General features: G+C 38.5%; 1 protein-coding gene across 6 annotated transcripts in view; it reads right to left on the bottom strand.

Moving 5' to 3' along the window:
* Positions 1-20,740, bottom strand: part of LOC128867667 (uncharacterized) — a 105,159-nt gene that overhangs the window by 58,633 nt on the left and 25,786 nt on the right. For all 6 annotated transcript variants that reach the window (XM_054109095.1, XM_054109089.1, XM_054109091.1 and 3 more), the window contains one exon: positions 8,883-14,118. In XM_054109095.1, coding sequence (XP_053965070.1) covers positions 8,883-13,873 — 4,991 coding nt within the window. In that variant the 5' untranslated portion in view covers positions 13,874-14,118. The remainder of the gene's footprint in view (positions 1-8,882; positions 14,119-20,740) is intronic.

Genomic DNA, 20,740 nt, shown 5'->3' with positions numbered 1-20,740 from the left:
ATTCTGATGTCCCCCATTTCAAAATATCACCATTTTTTGCCTTTACATGAAAAAAATGGTTATGTTTTTTCTTTATTTTTATTTATTTATAATAATATTTATTATTTATTTATAATAATATCTATTTTTTCTCTTAAGAAATTCATTTAGTCAGAACATATTATGTAAATGAAAAAATTAATTTAAGTGAGTTATAGAAAAGAAACTAAAAAGTGCTACCCAAATTGGGGGACATCAGAATTCGTTTTAGAGGTATGGTTCCTTCGGCAAAGTTTCTTATTTTGATCCCTAGAATACGATTTTCACAGAGCAATGGGCGATTTGTTTGCCTCCCCATAAATCGACCCGGGCTAATGTCGGTAGTAAGTGGCTATCATAAGCATTCTTAGAAAACGAAATTAGTATTTTTAAATATTTGCTGGTTTATCCGCATTTAGCTATTCGTATGGGTAAAAAAAAATGTATTACTTATACAGTATAATCTCTTTAACTCGAACAAGTTGCACCGTAAGTAGTATCGGTATTCTTTAACTGTGCGGATTTAAAACACAAGTAAAACAATTAATAAATAAAAATTATTGCAATTGGGAAATGAAAGGTCTGAACGAAACTTATTTTTATAAAACCTTTGTGTACCACAAACAAGCGCGCGTTAAAGCTCCACCTATCAAGACATATTGTATAGGCCCAAATACAACCAAGGCCGATATGCATATAGTATAAAACATAGTTTAAGTGAATTACAATAGAACCAGCGTTGTTTGAATTCATTTGCCACTTTTTAAACGATATTCAATTAAACAAAAAAAGACTAACAAAATAAACAGCCGCGAATCGTCTGATGTTCCGCATGAAGGAACCACTAAAGCGCCAATAAATTTATTTAAACTCGGTTCAGCACGAAATACAATAATAAATGTTTCATATTGCAACGGCATTGAAGAGGTGGCTCATCAAAGTCTAAATATGCACATATTCATGTGTGTAGGTAGTTCACTTAGTTTATACAAGTACATATAGATACATAGGAAAAGTAACCGGAAGTGGTCAATAAAATAATTTGGACTATAGAAAGAGAAAAAATTCAGCCAGTGCCATATCGGGTATATCGGGTTGTTCAAGATATTTCTTCAATTCCTGGACAGCAGTTTGTTCATCTCGAGAAAGTTGCGAGTTTCAGAGTTAACATGATGTAAAATATTCAAATTTTTTTTAGAAAATTGGCTTTTTTTTTGAATAATTTTACTCTCTGAAATAATATCCCTTATTACCGCCGGATCTGTTTTTTTTTTTTTTGCCTTTTTTAAATATTGACAACATTTTTAAACGAGCTTTTTAAATTATAAATTTCCGTTATTTGTAAACAGAAAAGCTATAGTCAATTTTCAATTGTAGCTTTACCATCTCACGTGCTGGCTCTTGTGCGAAACAATGCCTTTTTAATTGTATCAAATACAAATGCAACTGTGTTTCGTATTCCTACCTGATTTTGTTGTATAACCTTAATTTATTGGTTGCACTTTAGGTTAATATTACCCGCAATGAATCCATGTGACGGATGTCAGCAGGAAATGTATCTACAAAATGCATACACATATGCACATAGGTATGCATTTTATATGCAACTGTAATAAGTTGTTGTATCTTTGTCACGTTGATCGTTGGCATGTCAATTGCCAAAGCTTATTATAAAATCATTTACGAATACATCACAATCTAACTTACAAACATCTGCTTGGTTACGTTCTTGAAATTGGTAATCAATCTGTTCGTGGTATTTGTTTACGTGTATATATGTATGTACATATGTATCCATGTGCGATATACACCAATATGAATTTCTGTTTCATGTGAGTTCGAGTTTACAATTCAAATATAATTGTCCGTGGCTCATTGGCTGTTCAAACATAGATCGAGGTTTCGATTTCAAACTATCGGATATCAAAGAGAAATTAACAGAATTATATTTATATATCTATCACCTAGGGGCAGGCAAAGTGCAGACCACTGAGTGAGTTCATAAAGCTATTCGCTAGTTCAGAGACGGCACGGCATGACCTAAGTTCTAGGTAACTAAGTTTATAGGTGAAAAATCAAAGTGAGCTCAAAGGAAGAAAAGCATAGCTTATAGCTAAGATAAAAGTATTTCGAATCAGCAAGAACTGTACCGATTTGAAATTATGCCTTTTCAAAGGTCTTCTTAGTAGCTTAGTATAAATCTTTATATGGAGATGTACCTATTAATGGATTAGGCAGAATTGAGCAGAAGGAAGGAATAAGAAATGAATTTGTAAGGCAAATTGTATAGTGCAGGCATATACAGTTTGTCAAGAATATCTTTGCATAGTGCAGAAAAAATTTAAATTTTAGCTTTTAGCGTCGAATGCTGACTTGCGATATTTTCAGTTCTTTGGCCATTTTTCTTCCACTTCGACGAGGATTTCGTTCAAATCGAACCTTCACTTTCCGAACCATTTCTGGCGTTGTTGTGGTTTTTTAGTGCGATACACAAACATTTTATTCACTTTGAGGTGACTGAGCTCACGAACAATGGCTGGTTGTAATTTTCCAGCCAAATATAACGCAATCACACTATTACGTTTGAATTCCAGCACAGAAAAAAAAAATTCAACAAAACTGAGACGCAAATGCTTTTGATGGCTTATAATCAATATATTGAACTGTCATTAGAATAATTTTGTCGTTGATGTCATGAGCTGTTTTACAAATACCAGCAGTGTGAAGTTGGTAACACTTCATATCGTTCACCCTGTATATATATAATTGGCACGTACACCCTTTTTGGGTATTTGGCCGAGCTCCTCCTCGTATTTGTGGTGTGCGTCTTGATGTTGCTCCACAAATGGAGGGACCTACAGTTTCAAGGTGACTCCGAACGGCAGATATTTTTATGAGGAGCTTTTTCATGGCAGAAATACACTCGGAGGTTTGCCATTGCTTGCCGAGGTGCGACCGCTATTAGGAAAAAGTTTTTCTTTTCTTAATTTTGGTGTTTTCACTGAGATTCGAACCGACGTTCTCTCTGTGAATTCCGAATGGTAATCACGCACCAACCTATTCGGCTACGGCGACCGCGTGCTGAAAATGAAGGAAGACTTGAGTTGAAAGGATCTACAAGCAGACCAAAAAAGTGACGCAGCGAATTGAACGTAAAATTATTAAAACTATTTATAATAGCCCGCAAAGCAGTACAAGAGGATTAACTCTTCAAGTGGAAAAAGACTACGGGTTAAGAATTTCTCATGAAACTGTGTTGAAAAGTGTTGCAAAAACACAAATATTCCTCAAGAGTGGCTTGGAAAAAACCCCTGTTATCAGCACAAAACGTTGATAAAAGTTTGCGATTTGCCACCGAGCACATATCACTTCCCACAGAGTACTGGGATGACGTTATTTTCTCAGATGAGACGAAAATGATGCTCTACTACCATGATGGACCCCAGAGAGTTTGGCGTAAGCATCTCACAGCAATACAAAACAAAAATATTATCCCTACCGTGAAGTTTGGAAAACTGTCAGTAATAGTTTGGGGTTGTATATCAACAAAGGGAGTGGGTGAAATCAAAATTTTGGACGAAATAATGACCAAGGAAGTGTATCTTATATATTTTAAAAAACGAATTGACTTCCAGTATTAGAAAATTCGGCTTTGTTGACCCGGAAAATTCGAACAAATTTAAATACAAATACTATCAAGATAATGATCCCAAACATAAATCTTATTTATGCAGATCCTGGTTACTCTACAACTGCACCAAAGTTATTGATATTCCCCGCCCAAAGTCCCCGACATTAACCCAATCGAAAATTTGTGGGTTCATTTAAAAAGAAAAGTAGGAAAAAGATCGCCAACTAATTAAACTGAATTAATAAGATTCATCAGAGAAGAGTGGGAAAAAATACCATTGGAATATGATATTCCGAAACTAATTAGATCAATGCGAAGTCGTGTTCAAGCGGTAATTGATGTCCAAGGAGGACATACAAAATATTAACCCAAAAGACCACAAATTTCACCAAACTTGATTTTCAACCAAACGTTAGAACTGTTTTTTAATTAATATATTGGAAAACATGTTTTTGTAAAACATTGTTAAAAAAAAATAAAAAACGTTGTTATTTCAATTAAAATTCATTGCACTGGGTTATCTGTATTATCTAGGGACGGATTTTTATAACGAATATGGCTTTAACTATAAATATTGCAAAAAACAGTGTCCACGATTTTTGCAAAATTTTCTATCTGCCTTTTTTTCGCTTGCGATATGTAAAGACTAGCTTCTGTTTTTGTTATACAAGAATGAAAATTGTAGTAGACATTTTATATACATATCCTAAATCCCTCAAAACTACACGTATGCGAGCGGGGCCGCGGTATACCTTCTGCTCAAATATGAACGAGACGTTATCAATAAAACGGTCCGCGGATGACATATGGCAAAAACAAATTTTTTGTTTTTTGGTAGGACTGTTATAAGCTTACATGGCAAATTTCAGCGTGATATGTCACATAGTTTGTTTTCTGTGCTACTGTAAACAAGTCAAGCTCGAGTGTGTTCTTCGAATTTAACGATGGAAATTCGAGTTGAACAAAGAATTTGTTTGAAATTTTGTTATTCCAACAAAATTTCAGCTTCAGACGCTTTAAAAATGTTGCAGACAACCTATGGGGACTCTGCTCTATCGCGTGCACGTGTGTTCCAGTGGTACAAATCGTTCAAAGAGGGCCGTACATCGGTTGAAAACTTGCCTCATGAACGTCGTCCAGCAACATCAGTAAACGACGAAAACATCGGAAATTGTGCTTGAAAATCGCCGTGTGACCGAAGGAGAGATAGCTAGTGAGCTGAGCATATCAAATGGATCCGTTCATACTATTATTCATGATGTCTTGGGCATGAGACGAGTGTCCGCGAGTCTTGTTCCAAAATTGTTGAATTTTCTTCAAAAAGAACAACGCAAAAAAAAAAAAATAATGTTAATATCGTTCCGCAAGCACCGTATCGCCTGATATGGCTTCATGTGACTTTTTCCTGTTTCCCAAGCTCAAGTTGCCGCGAAAACATTTTGAGACAATTGAAGTCATAAAAGAGAATTCGAAGAACACACTCGAGCTTGACTTGTTTACAGTAGCACAGAAAACAAACTATGTGACATATCACGCTGAAATTTGCCATGTAAGCTTATAACAGTCCTACCAAAAAACAAAAAATTTGTTTTTGCCATATGTCATCCGCGGACCGTTTTATTGATAACGTCTCGTTCATATTTGAGCAGAAGGTATACCTATATATATAATAATATATGAAGCAAACAAAAAATTAACAATACTTTTTAATGTTTTGTTTTTATTTTACAAAACTTTGTTTTGGGTTTTTAATTTTTTTAAGTTATTTTATTTATTTATTTATTTTTAGCAAATTTGTTAAATTTTAACTTTTATGTTGATAATTTTTGAAGTTTTGGAGCTATTTTGTAACAACAAAGCACAGGGCCGAAATCTAAAAATCATCAAAATCCAATCACTTTAAGATATAATTATGTTTCTATATGAGCTTTCAGGGCCTCAAGGTACATTTTCAAATATTGTTATCTCGCAAACTAAAACGAGCCTGACAAAACGGAGGAAGCTATTGAATTTAGAAGACCCCAATAATGTTCAACTACAAAACTTTTTGCCCAAACAAGTTATAAATACGAGCACAGTGTAACGAAATATAAAAAAACTTTACGGCGTCAATCTCATTATTTGAGAACAAGAACTTTTATGTGTTAAAGACATGTCTAGAGGGTTCTTCGTTTTCGAGATTCGGCAGGAAGCCGGGATTTAAATATTATTCGCTTTAACTTACGATCTTTAGAAATAGGTTTTTTTTTTTTTTTTTTTTTTTTCAAGTAAACTCAAATGGCATTATCCGCTCAATATTTCGATTAAGCAAATTGAAAGCAAGCAAGTGAACGTGCTAACTTCAGCAATTTGAAACTCAACCCTCAACTTTCGCGTTATTTCCCCGTACAACCTTCCGCATTTTTTTTAATGCATTTTATGCTGTTTTCAAAATATCCAATATCATTAAAATATTTTGTGTACATATGTACATACATGTTACAAATAATATGCCCTCGTTTAATAACATTTTATATGCACGCTAATAAACCTAAATTTATGCCGCACACTCCTACATACATACATACATATGTGTGAGTATGTGATATATACATGACCTGTTTTGATGAGCCATTAAACGCCTCCACCTCATCCACAAACCCGATTATACTAATGTTTTTAGGTTTATATGTTTTTTTCGCAGCAATTGAACAGAGAATGAAACTACTAACACACACCTACCTACCTACATATGTAATTTACATTGCTTGCATAGTAATTTTTATTTTATTTTAATTCATAATTAAGGGTTTTTTCTCCATAGCAAATCGGCCAATTAGCCTTATTGCCAACCAACGCATTCTTGTTAACGCATGCATAGATGCATGTCTGTATGTATTTATTTACATAGACACGATATTGGGAATTAATTATTGGCCAATCAGTCATTCAATCAGTCTGGCGATTTTCATGTTAATGAAGATATTTACTCGAAATCAGATGTAAAAATATGTTTGGCATTCCATTCATAGAATACATATAATGACGAGCAAAAGGGGTTTTTCTCAAAGATGTGTATGCATGAGTGAACATAGACATGGGGGTTTTTTTTATTATTAAATATGTGCCTATGTATTTATATGGTAATGTTGGCCTCATTTTTCATTGATGAAATAAGCGGTGGCGGCTTATTCATTCTAGGTAATACTTTTATTAACTTATTTTCTTTACATAACAGTGTGAATTTTTTTGCGAGACTACTGACTAAATCAATTCGATATAGCAAAAAAAAACAAAAAAACATAAAATTATAAGAAATGGTCGAATATTGTAGCTTTAGCTTTAAGTTTTTTTTTGACTCAGTTATGAGTTTTGCTACACTTAGCAAAAATATGAGCGCAAAAAAATGTTCACTTATTCGTAATTTTTGTCTGTTTTTTTTTTCAAAAACAAAGGTCGTAAATTTAAAAACTTCATTGTTTTTTTAAAAACTTAAATAAATAAACCGGACTTAGCACCAATTTGTGGTATGGATATCGATGCTCTCGCATAAATGGATGGACCTATTGTAGGTATAACCATTTGCCGACTCCGAACGTCGTATGATTTCTATGGAAAGCTTTTTCGAGGCAGAAGTACACTCAGGTGTTTTTCCATTGCCTGCCGGGGGTCACAGGAGTTATTAAAACAAACCTTTTTGAAAAAAATTCTAATTTTTTTATACCAAAATGCTGATTTTTTTTTTTTTTTTTTTGAATGTTTTGTGGCTACCAGTGATACAAGAAATTCTTAAATATCGCGGAATTGGATTTAACTGGACCCTGATATACAGGGCCCGCCATCTATCGTTACGGATTTGAACTAGGTATTATTTGAAGAATGGTAACACTTAGCTGTCATCTGATTTGACAGAAAATTAGTTTTATTCTTCCCCTGAACGAAAATGGTTGTGTATACGCTCAAAGAACGCTGGGAAATATTGCGACATTACTTTGAAAATCATGGTAATGTTGCAGAATGTGTACGAAAATTACGTACGGCAATGGGATGAAGCTCATTTCCATCTCGGCGGGTATGTTAACAAGCAAAATTGCCGCATTTGGGGCTCAGAAAACCCGCACGCACTCGAAGAAAAGCCGATGCATTCACAACGAGTCACTGTTTGGTGCGGATTTTGGTCGAGAGGCATCATTAGTCCAGTTTTCTTCGAAAATGAGTGAGGAGTGGCTGTAACCGTCAATGGAGAGCGTTACCGGGCCATGTTGATCGAATTTTTGTTCCGAGAAATTGAAGAGGAGGATATTGGTGACATTTGGTTCCAACAAGATGGCGCTACTTGCCACACAGCGAATGCTACGATCAATCTTTTGCGCACTGTCTTCGAAGATCGCATTATCAGCCGAAATTCTGATATCGTTTGGCCGCCTCGGAGCTGCGATTTGAAGCCGTTGGATTATTATCTTTGGGGTGCCGTCAAAGACCAGTGTTATGCCAACAAACCAGCAACAATTGATGCACTGAAGACCAACATACGCGATGTCATAGCTGAAATACAGCCGCATACAATCGAAAATGTGTTGAAAAATTGGACCGATCGTATGGGATGGTGCATGGCTAGCCGAGGCAGCCATATGAATGAAGTTGTGTTCCATCATTAACCGGAAGGATTGTGCTTCAAAATAAAAAAAACAGTTTGGAAAAATATTGAGTAGTTTCTTTTTTATAGCATTTTTAATTCCGTAAAGTTATATGGCGGACCCTTTATAATACAGTGAAACATCAGATGGGCGGACACTCACGATCAGTCAATTATTGCAAATTGGAGAGCTTAAAATGCGTATGTTGTCGCAACTGCAATGCATGTTCAGAGAGTTCTTTCAAGGATTTATTTTGGAATGCGAAAAGACTTGTGCTGATGCTTAGTCAATACACTTCCGCTTGCGACTTAAAACTAATTTAAGATATTAATATATCTTTTGTTGTTTGAACCGAGGAAAAAACACAGCAATGTGAAAAACTAAGTGGCTCTCTAGCAGGCGCTTATACTTTCATTCATTTGATTTCTACTGCCCTTACATAGCAGGTATAATACGTAGTTAAAAATAAAATGCATTAAATATACAAAACAAAGCATAATATCTACTAAATGAATGAAGGTACTTTCAATGAAAAATCAAACGCTCAATATAAAAATTTAAAACAAAAGCTAAAAACAAAAAATACAAAAAATAAAATTTATGTGTATAACACTTACGGTTTTTCGTTTAGAAATTCACCGCGCGTAAATTCCGACAAGCGGCGCGACTTGGCGTTCTTGGTCAACGCCAGCGCTGAACTACCACCGCCCTTCGTTGGTGCTGCGGGCGTCGCAACTTTGCTGCTATTGTTGGCATTCGTTTTAATACTCAACGGTGCATTGAGTCTGAAGTTTTTAAAATTATCCAGTGACGCGCAAGCACAATCGGCATTACCGACACAAGTAGACGACGTAGGCGATGGTAGAAGCGTTGCGACTTGTGATGCTTGTGTTTCCGTTGTTGTTGTTGTATTCGATGTGAATATCAAGAAATTTGGGCACGTATGCTTGTGTTGCAGTGGCTGGTGATGGTGATGACTAAAGTGGTGTGGTTGGCGTTGTTGTTGCCATTGTTGTGCAGTCGATTCTATGACAATAGACGGGCATGCGCACAAATCTTCATTGCTGCTCGCCAACGAAACCGGCGAACCTTCACGCGAGTCACCCGCAGGCATGCAGTTACATTTGATAGGCATTTGATTGGACCAGCGTCGTATTGGCGAGCGATCCTGGCGTGCCGCACTCGCTTCGAAGCTATCTAGAGACAGTTTTTTGACGAGCCGTCTCTGTGCAGACGTTACACCAAGATGTAAACAATTATGTTGCTTGAGGCTGCGGCGTGGTGAGGGTGGCGAAGGTGTGGCAGGTGGCGAGACCAAAGCGGCCGCTGCCGCCGAGATGCCATCTAGTGAACTGGATTTCATAATAGGAGCGCCGCCGATCCCCAGCTTGCCAGCAGTTGAGGTGGCGCCGCGACTTTGTGCAATAATACGCGCATATAATTCTTCACTGTCCAGCGGCAATAGCTGCGACAAGCCAACACGGCGTTTGTGCAGCACATGCTTTGATTTGGACGCGTCTTCAATGTCACGTGAATCAGCTGGCGGCTCTGGTTGTTCATCGATGCGTTCGTTGCTTGCCGACTTCTCAGACTTTGTATGTTGCTTACTATAGGACAATATATTAGACAGTCTTCTCATTTTATTTGGCTTCGATGGTTTCGCAGATTTTTGCGAATCACAATGGGCGGCATTGTCGCTTTGCGACTTTTTTGCGTTGGATGCTGTGTAACCCGCATTTTTGACAGGGTTTTCTATGGGTTGGTGCGTATTGACGCCACTAGCTGTTGATGTCTCCATGACAGCAGTTTCATCAATTTTACTGACAATAAAACGATTCTTGGATTCTGGGTGCGCCGCAGATAGGACAGCTGTAGCTGTGCTGGTATCTGATTTCTCCATTTGTAAAATATCATAAATCGTGCCATATTTGCGACCACTACCCAAAAGTGTGGACGAGGAAGCAGAATTTGCGGTCGAGATGGCCCCATTTGGAACGCTAGCGCTACTCCCTATGGCAGCATGAACTTCAATACTTTGTCCCTGTTGTTGGTGCTGTTGTTTTTGTATAATATCGTAAATCATTGTTGGCTTTAATGACTTGTGTTTTTCCTTGCCTTCTTTGTGTTTGTCCTTTTCTGCTTTAGAAGTATGTTCTTTTTTTTCATGCCCAGTCAAACCGCCATCTTTTTCCAAAATAGCAGACAGACTTTTGCGTTGAAAGAAATCGCCCGCGCTTGTGACCGACGACGTGGTAGAGGATGCTTGCGACGTCTTGCGGTGTAGAATCTCATAAATGGTGCCGTATGTCATATATTTGTCATATTTATGGTATGTCAGGTTGTAAATGTCATTTTTACGTTGTATTATGTCATAAATGGTGCCGTAAACTAGCTTATCATAGATCTTAAAGTTACGTCTATAATTATTGCCACTGCAACTATCGATACCTTTGTTGATAGGCGCTGTTGCAGACGGTACTATGGCTCTATTGCTGCTTTGTAGTTGCGCTTCGGTGGCAACATCATCGCTACGCTCAAGTAGTGGCTCAACGTTGGCAGTGCAGTTTGTAGTAGTCATTGCGGCAGCTGCCACTTTTTGTTGTTCTTTTAACGAATTGCGGCGCATAAGCAAAAATGACGCGTAACTTTTACTATGCCGCGAATTTTGGCGTTTAAATGGCGTTGCCGACAGAGCGGTTGCACTTTTTGCAGCTTCACTGGATTTTTCTGTCATATCCATTGCTTCGCAATCGCGCACCAAACGTTTGAACTCTTCATATGATTTGCGACGTATGTGCGCTTTTTCTTTCTCTTTGGCCGCTAGCAGCTTTTGATCGAGTATTTGCGATAGAAAATCGGAATTCTTACGCAAAATTTCTGTGGTTGGCCGACGTTGTATTGTAGACGCCGACGTCCTCGTCGTCGCCGTCGCTAACGCAGACGCTGATGGTGCGGTCAGTGAGGCGGACACGTCAGTAGTATTCATTTCAGCAATGCTCACCGCAAACTTGTTTACACAATCCGGTTTCGCGTCGCTATTCACATTCATAGCAAATGTGTTCAACTCGTTGATAGCAGCAGCGGCGACGTTACTGTGACTGGCAAGTTTGGACCCGGCAATTGGCATCATACCAGCCACTACTCCACTAGTACCACCATCACCAGGCTGGCGGCACTCCCCCTCCGCTTTGGTTACAACCTGTTCTGATATCGATTCTAATGCATTCGACATTGTTGCCGCCGTCGTTGTTGCTGCTGCTAGCGTTGTCATTGACGCGCCGGATTGTGTTTCCTTTTCACAACAGCTGCCACTACGTACTTGCGACGCTTTGCGACGTGCGCATATTTCCGACGCCGCATTGTTTGCTCCTTCCATATATGCTGCTGCGGCAAACATTGCCTTGAATTCTTCGTAGGACTTGCGCCGGTTGCGTGACTGGGTAAGGCACTCTTTGTAGTTGAGACGCGCGATCTTCTCTGGCGCATCACAAGGCTCGCCAGTGCTCAATGCTTCATGCTTAGCATTACCACACCCTGGTGAAGTGGCATTTTCGGCACCTGCCACATTGGTGACATCATCGAAGATTTGCGCAATTGATGGCCGCACATTCGCAGCTGATGAGGATGTGGCAGCAGCGGCAAACAGTAAAGCGCCAGCAGCACTCTGCAACGAGCTCTCCAATTTATTCTGCATCTCAATGAAACCAGAATCCATTGAACTGATGGTGCAAGTTGAATCGAAACTCGTTTTTCGACTCGAATTATTACTGTGCGATTGCCCAGCTACCGTGGCTTGAGTCTCAGCAGCAGCAGCAGCAGCAGCTATACTGGTGTCGACAGTGTTAGTCGTTGGGTAGGCCGCGGATTCGGCTGATTCGCTAATTTGCATGCAAAGCGCATGTGTTGATAGTGGAAGGTTGCAGTCGTTGGTGTCGGCGTCACGATCGTGATCGCTGGCTATGATGGCTGACGGTGTCAGCTCTTTGTTCGGTGCGCACAACAAATCGAAGGTCTTTGATTCGCAAACGAATTTTCGCGACGGACCGCATACATTGTCGTTTGCTGTCCTCAACTCAGCATTATCATTATCATCGTCGTCGAAACTAATTAGATCTTTAACTACTTCAGTAGAGACTACCTCTTCCATTGGTGTATCACAGTTCGTTAGCTTATCACGAAGAGAATGCCTTTGTATGTCATCTTCCACCACCGCGTTGACTACCGTCTGCATTCTCGGCGCTTCAAAATTGTCTACCTCTACCTCCGTTCCCAGCCTTGTCTGGTTTCTGCCACTTCTCCCCATTTGTTCGTTGCATTCCTCTGCTAACATCGCTCCACTATTTGACTGTGTCGTCGCTTCATTGCTGATTTTATTTTTGTTCACCGTCGCATAAGCAGGTAATGATAATATCGTTGACAGTGGAGCGCAGCCGATTTTATTGTTTCGGTTATTGCTTACACTACTGCCCCCACTACCTCCACTACAACTACCAACATTTGTGATTGCAATGCTACGATTATGAAAGATTTTTACGCTTTGCATTGGTAATTTGCGACGATTTTGTCGATTACGTGCGGCTAATGCCGAGGCAGAGTTAAGGCAATATTTGCGTTGATACCGGCGCGTGTACTTATTGGCAATACTGTATACAGGATCATCTAATGGCATTGACGATTCACTGGCCTTTATACCAGTCGCTGGCCTGACTGATGCGCCCCAATCAACGAAGGCGCAGGCGCGACCGGAAGTCCTGAGTAATCGATGTAGTCGTTCTGCAGCTAAAGCGCGCCGGCTTTCATTGCTCTTTGGCGCAAGCGCGTCTGTGGAATACTGGCAACTACTATACCGCATGCGTGTAGGCGTAGCGCTTGTCGGAGACGCTTGATACCTGGACGCGTACATTTCATTCATACATTTCGCACAACAGAGAAATTCGTATAGTATTTCTTCGCCGTCATTCGAGCTAGGCGGCGTGAATGTGGAGTATTTCGGCTCGGGCTCCTCATCTTTAAACTGCGATACTAGAACTTCCTGCGCTTGCAACACTTCTTCTTTCTCTTCTTCGATAACATCAAATTGCTCTGCAACGGCTGCTGTGGTAGCGCTGAACAAATTTGTTGGGTGTTGTTCTTGCGATGGCTGAGGTTTGGTTGTTGCCACGGGCATAAGAATGTAGGTGTTCTTTGTAATTTTCTCCTCTCCACAGCTGCCATTTGTCACATTTGCAACAATATTATCCGCTGCATTTTCTTTATTGCCATCGGCATCGGCGTCATCACCGCTTTTCACTATTGAACTCTCAATACTAATGCCGCTGTCTAACAACACAAAAGTGCCATCAGCAGGTAGTATCAGTCTACCCTCAGCGGCGGCATTCACCAATTCGCGCAGCGCCAATACTTGTTTCTCTGTCACGTTACCCTGCAATTGAATGCCATGAAGCGCGAAAGCTGTGGGTTGTTTATTTACTGAATTTGGATCTGTGCACCAGACGACTGGCATGGCTGCCATATTTGCTGCAGCTGATACTGCTGCAACGGATGCCGCTCCAGTTGCGTATGCGGATGCGCTGCAGTGTCGTCCGCTCGAAATACTTTCAGTGCGCATGGGCGTTTTTAGAATCGCTAATTGCGCTTAATTTAAGTGTAAATACGTCTTGTCATTGGCAAGTTTTAAATCAAACAGTCTATTAGATGTATGTTTGTTGTTGATTTATCTTACTACTACTATTAGTATTTGGTTTTGTTTGGCTACTAGTTTTCTAGAAGGAGATTTCATGCGCACTTGTCCTCGTTTTTTCTTTATTTATCTCTTTGTGTTTTCAGCACTATAACGCGTATTACTATAAATCGCTGAGATGGAGAAAATTATAATAAAGGCATTAGTGAAAATGTTTATTTAAGAAAAAGCATAATGCGTGCGCTTCTTAGTTGCTGTTTCGTGACGCCTCTACGCAGATTGTTGTATGAAAAATTTCTTTTAGGATTGAAGATAAAAAATATTAAGTGATAATTGATACAAACCGATTGAAGTAGTAGCTCCGGTAAATCAATATTTTATGAGACTTTTGCGAACATGCATTTATCGAAATTTAGATGGATCCGTGGGGTAATTAGACAGATCTTGCCTATACTGAATGAAAACAGAACTAGGTCCTTCACCTATCTCGACCGACCTGCCATTAGTTCCTTAGTTGGTATCATCACAGGTTGCTGCCTAATGCGAACACACGTGAAGCGAATTATGTTCGCTTTTATTGACTTCTGTCGCAGATGAAGGAACAAAGAGGAAGTGGAAAGTGTTAAACACTTGCTCTACCACTGTCCCCCTCTTCCCAGAACGCAACTCCGCTGTCTAAACTCTTACATCCTTGGATATTTGGCTGACTTAGTATCCGCAGATATCCATAATATTTCGTCGTTTATTAGAGAGACGAAGTAGTTTCGCACAATGCGAAATAAAGGAGGAAACTTGAGCCTAAACCATTAGCATCACAATGGGTCTCCATGCCTAAGCAGGCCGCTATACACCCTAATAGAGAGTGGCAATCGAAGCAACCTAGCCTAACCTTTACTACTGTCAAGGAAGTCTTTAAGCTTCACGATGCTCAATAGCACAATCGACCAAAGCAGTCCGTTGATCAAAGGCCAGTGGTACCAATTAGCACTACGAAATGAAGGAACTAGACACCTTGGTAATATTCGAGGAGCTTCTTCAACTTCTGCTTGGGCCTTTGGGCCCGACAACCGATTAAAATAAAATCCCACATCTCGCTCAAATAAGACCAAAGTTTGCTCGCATTTTAGTTTTACAACATGAATACACTGAAACTGCCCAGTTAAATCTTTTTGCGCAAGCCGCTATCAGTTGAGTCTCCACACGGCTTCGAAATGATAATCAGAGGCTGATCTCTAAAAAAACTTCGGCATACATTCCCATTCGCACATTATTGACAGAAATACACTCGAAAGATTATCATGGGTTCCGAGAGGCGGCAGCTGTTGGAAAATACTTTTAAATATTCTACACAAGGCCTAACTTTATGTGAACACAAATACATTGGCCACGGCACTAGTCATTACCTATTTGTTACTGCTGAAAGAATATGTCTGGCGTGCGTTTTAGACCAAGTAGCCCTTTTGTTGATTGCAAAAAGACGCACATGACTTTCAGGCTGAATGACTTGTAGCGAGTTTATCCACCAAGCACTCCCATTTCTATACTGTACCACTTGAGTTCTTCTACTATTACATAACAGTTCAACGCCAAAAATACTCCTCTCTTGAGTGACATAAGGCATCGATCTTCTGGTAAAATCTCTGCCTATGGTAAGTTAGCCTAACCAAACATCTAAAATTTATCAAATAAAAAATTTTGATATATTTAATAGGACTATGAATAAGTTCGTGCGGTTTTTTTTCGAAATTTGAAACTTTATTGACGTAAAATGGTTACAAATTTAATATTCAAAATATTGTTCATCGCTTACTACTACTTTTTCCCATCTTTCTGGCAATTCACGGATTCCCTTTGTGAAAAATTCGGTCGGTTTTGCCGCAATCCACGAATCGATCCATTTTTTGACTTCATCGTAATTACGGAAGTGCTGGTCAGCCAGGCCATGTTGCATCGATCGGAAGAGATAGTAATCGGATGGCGCAAGGTCTGGACTATACGGCGGGTGGGGTAGGACATCCCATTTGAGCGTTTCTAAGTATGTTTTGACCACTTGTGCAACATGTGGCCGAGCATTGTCATGTTGCAAAATAACTTTGTCGTGTCTATCGGCGTATTGCGGCCGTTTTTCTCGCAGTGCTCGGCTCAAACGCATCAATTGTCGTCGGTAGACATCCCCCGTAATCGTTTCATTCGGTTTCAGTAGCTCATAATACACAACACCCAGCTGGTCCCACCAGATACACAGCATAACCTTCAGGCCATGAATATTCTGCGCCGACGTCGATGTTGAAGCATGGCCAGGGTATCCATACGTTGCCCGACGTTTTGGATTGTCGTAATGGACCCACTTTTCATCGCCAGTCACAATTCGATGCAAAAAACCCTTTCTTTTGTGCCGTTGAAGCAGTTGTTCGCATGCCATAAAACGGCGTTCAACGTCTCTTGGCTTCAATTCATACGGCACCCAATGGCCTACCTTTCGGATCATTCCCATGGCTTTTAAACGTTTGGAAATGGTTGATTGATCAACTCCCAAAGTTTTTGCAACCTCTTCTTGCGTTTGAGCCGGATCTTGATCGAGCAATTCCTCCAATTTGGTATCCATGAACTTTGGCGGCGCACCCTCGCGTTCTTCGTCTTCCAAGCCAAAATCACCACTTTTAAAGCGTGCAAACCACTTCTGGCACGTTCGCTCAGATAGAGCATGCTCACCATAAACTTCCACCAAGATACGATGACTTTCGGCTGCTTTTTTCTTCATATTAAAATAATGAAGAAGAATTCCCCGCAAAAACACATTATTTGGCACGAAATTCGACATTTTCAAGTGTGGTAAAAATATTGTTGTTTACGCTTCAAATAAAAAACTTATACTGACGTTTGTGCCTTACGACAGTAGCTCTCCAATGAATGTTTGGAAATGTGGATCGATGGAATAATAATCAAGTTACGCCATCTGTTGTAAAACCGCACGAACTTATAAATAGACCTATTATTTACAGCTCAGTTAAGGGGGGAGCCCGGTTTATGAGGTCTAAAAATTGCATCTCTTTGCGATTTTTTTTTTTTTTTTTAAGGAAAAAATTTATTTAGCACTGCAAAGTTTTTTCTATCTTTTAATGAACATTTAAAAGGTATACAAAATTTTTGTACTGGTTAAAATAAGTTGAAAAAAGTGTTTAACATAGAAATTAGTAGAGCGCTGCAACGCTGGAGTTTCCAACTGGCGTACAAGATACAGCTCGTAATTATTATTTAAAGCAAAAAATTCAAATGGATTTCTAGTTATCATGATTTTTTATTCTAGATGAACTAAGAAAACTGAGAGAAATTCCAAAATTTCAACTTTTTGGAGGTTTTAAAGAAAAAAAATGCCTTTCTATAAAAAAAAAATTCACTTCAACGTGGTATAAAAATCTTGAACATTTTTTCTTTATCTATTTTGTTAGTTCAAATAGAAGAGAATTTAATACTGAAAGGAACAAGCTATGATTCATTTCAAAAGGTTCATTAGTTTTTTTTTTTTTCATTCATGTACGTCAATTCAAAGATATCATAAAAATGAAAGGTCGAGAAAAGAAGATAAAGTTTGCTATAGCTGTCCGGTCACAGCGTAACTACCTAACGCTTGCCTACCTTTGGCTTTGTATCTACGGAAATATTGAGAATTAGGCTCTGTAACAAGTGATGGAAGAGTTTAAGCCTAAAAGGCCGGTCCAAAAATGTATAAAACTTTTATCAACGGTATCAAAATAATATTTGGAGGTGAAAAAATTGGGACATGAATGGGTTAAAATTAAAAAAGCACCTCTCTAATGGTACAGCCTAAATCGGCTTTCAAAAACTCCGTTTCGTTTCAAAACCTTTGAAAGTACACTTATTATGGCAGGTGAAGAGATTTTTTCCACTACAATACCCTATAACGGTTAATCCTGTCTAAGAAAAATTTAAAAAATTCTTTTTAGTTCCAAAGAAATCGAAAATGTTATTTCTAGTCAAAACCAGATTTTAATTAAAATAAAAAACAAAACCACAATAATAATGTCTTCAACTGTGCCACATAAAAATGTTTGCCATTTGAACGGTTCAAAAAACTTCACTAACGCATTCACATTAACCATTTAACGGCAATGATAAACCATTATCCCCACCCACTAACTAATGTAAGACAATTTGTAGCGAAACCCCAATTATTGCACACAAAATTAACAACTGATATATATTTAACACACTATTTTGTTGCGAAAAAAATCAAATAGAAAACGCCGGCTTTAAAGAGGTAAATGACTGATTTCAATGTAGGAGAGCGAATGAATAAAGCGTTGACAGATTGCTGTAATGATTTTCGGCAATATTTGCGAATATATGTGTACATACATATGAACATGTACTTATGCACGAACATTATGTTAACATAATAATAAAAAACGCTGAACAAGTAGCATTTCGTATTAAAGTGGTCAATGTTCAAGAGCGAGTATTGCGCAGCATTGGCCGAATCGCGCACGCGCGTCTTTTTTCAGCCATTCGTCAGTGAATATAGGCCGTACGGGAAGACATTGCATACACATAGAAACATACATCCATATAAGTTTGTAATTACTGGATAGTACTTTCATTCATTCATTAATTCGCCGCACATGCGCGCCGCTTATTATGAACATATACGACGAGTCAAGTGGGTTCGACGGGGAGGAGGTATGGCGGTAAATTAGTGGCGTTGTCAATCGGTCTTTAATTTATATTTGCACAGGCTTTTTGTGTTTTGTTTGCGATTTGCTTAAAAAAATTTTTTTTTTAGTTTTCATTCGGCATTTCTAATAAACGATCTGTCAATGGCAATCTGTTTATAAATATTTAAATCACACTTCAGCACTGAACAAACGGAAATGTTATGTTGTTAGACAAAGTCATAAATTTTTAATGCAAACCACTTTTAATATGCTGGGATTTCGTAAGACACAATATCGCATATAGCCATACACACGCACAAACACACTAAACATGCATAACATTTAACATTCATTTATTTTGTGTTAGGTGCGTGGCGGCAGCTCATCAATCATTGCGCCGGCGACAATGTGGTCTAAACTGAAAACGAAGTAATTAGAGTGAGCCCTAATAATTACCTAAAATACAATTTGTTTTGTAAAAGCTGATGGAGAAGTCTACTTGAGCCGCGTTCTTTTGGTGTAACCTGCTAGACTTTAAGTTATGGCAAACAAGGGATTCTGATATGGAGGCTAGGGCATGCATGAATTTTTACATTGAGCACGTGACTTTGAAATCAATGAATACCCAGATTATTTATTTATTGGAAAGATTCTTGCGAACTATTCGACTTTACCGAATCTTAAGTTAGTTTGGACGTAGAATTACGAATAAGGCCCTTGATAAATATGGTCCCAAAGAGCTTACAAATAATATAATATATTGTAATAAACCAGTGAAAACAATGCCCCTTATGAGCGAAACCCATTATCGGACAAGTTCGACTTATTGTTTGTGAGTGGTATGTCCTTAAAAACGTCGCGCAGAACATTTCAAGCCTTCACATGTACATACATATGCTCAACAGAATTCTATCATATTATATGTACGGGCAGGCATCCTGTGTAGATGAACGCGGAAAACCATTTGTTGAAAGGGTTCATAGTTTGCTACGAAATGCAACATTGTCTCTTAGATATAAAGAGCCCAGAGTGCATTATGGCTTCTTAGTTTTTTGTCCTGACTTTTTAGTAGTGAGTCATAAGCTTTGGTAGGTGCTCATAACTTTTTATTTAACACCCAAAACCATTTTGGTAATCCTTGGATCTGCATTCAAAAATTTGTTTCCAAAATATTCACATGGGAATATATTTTCTGTTTACCAACCCATTCCCCATTTTCTGTTTTCCCTTTAATTTTTTTATTTTTATCAGCTAATGCAATATAAAAAATGCGCATTCAATTTTCTTTGCTGCCATCTTTACTATTGAGATTTCACAGATTGAATGTAGGTTTGACGTCGAACATGATTGACAGTCTGGCTAATATAAAAACTGTAAAATAGTTGACTGTCACTTAAAATTTTAAGTTTGGTATTCACATTACTCTTTTGAAATTAATGGAAGTAGAGTAGAATGGGGTAAGATAGGTCTTTTTTTTTTTGGAGAGCTCTTGCTACGGTGTTTTTGGATAGATTTTGAAAAATAAGCAAGATTTTGAAAGGTTATTTATCTGCTAACATTTTGGTGATACTGATACTTATGTTTGGCTAAATATTTTGGAAGCTGCATTCAATAAGACAAAGGTACTTTTTTTTCGATATTTTCAAAATCGGGGGGCACGATAGGTCACTATATGTGAGGGGAAAAGAACAATGTACATGGCTTGGAAATTAACGTTTTAACTTTTATTTATAGAGTATGAACCATGCACATGTTATAAAAGTTAGGAATTTTTCTTTAATTCATCACGCGGGCACGTAATATTTCGAAAGGAATTTTAAATTGTTTAGAGACTGATCGAACACTAGCGCCATCTCGGACTGCCGCGATTGCGTTTTTTACGTCCTCTTCACTTCGTTTCGGCGTTTTTCGCACATAATTACGCACCATTTTGCTGCAAAAACAATTAAAATTTATTTTATTCCATTAAAAGTAGTGACCTATAATGCCCCCAGACGGCTGACCTATAGTGCCCCCAAGCACATGTTTTATGTTAGTGTCGATATTTTTTTTTAAAACAAAAATATCAAAAAACTAACACATTATTCGTGTTCAGCATTATTTTCTTCGTAAAATAAAACTC

This window comes from Anastrepha ludens, chromosome 6 (assembly GCF_028408465.1).
Source record: "Anastrepha ludens isolate Willacy chromosome 6, idAnaLude1.1, whole genome shotgun sequence".
Taxonomy (NCBI): Eukaryota; Metazoa; Arthropoda; class Insecta; order Diptera; family Tephritidae; genus Anastrepha; species Anastrepha ludens.
Note: the sequence above shows the minus strand (reverse complement) of the source record. Positions and strands in the feature narration are given on the sequence as shown.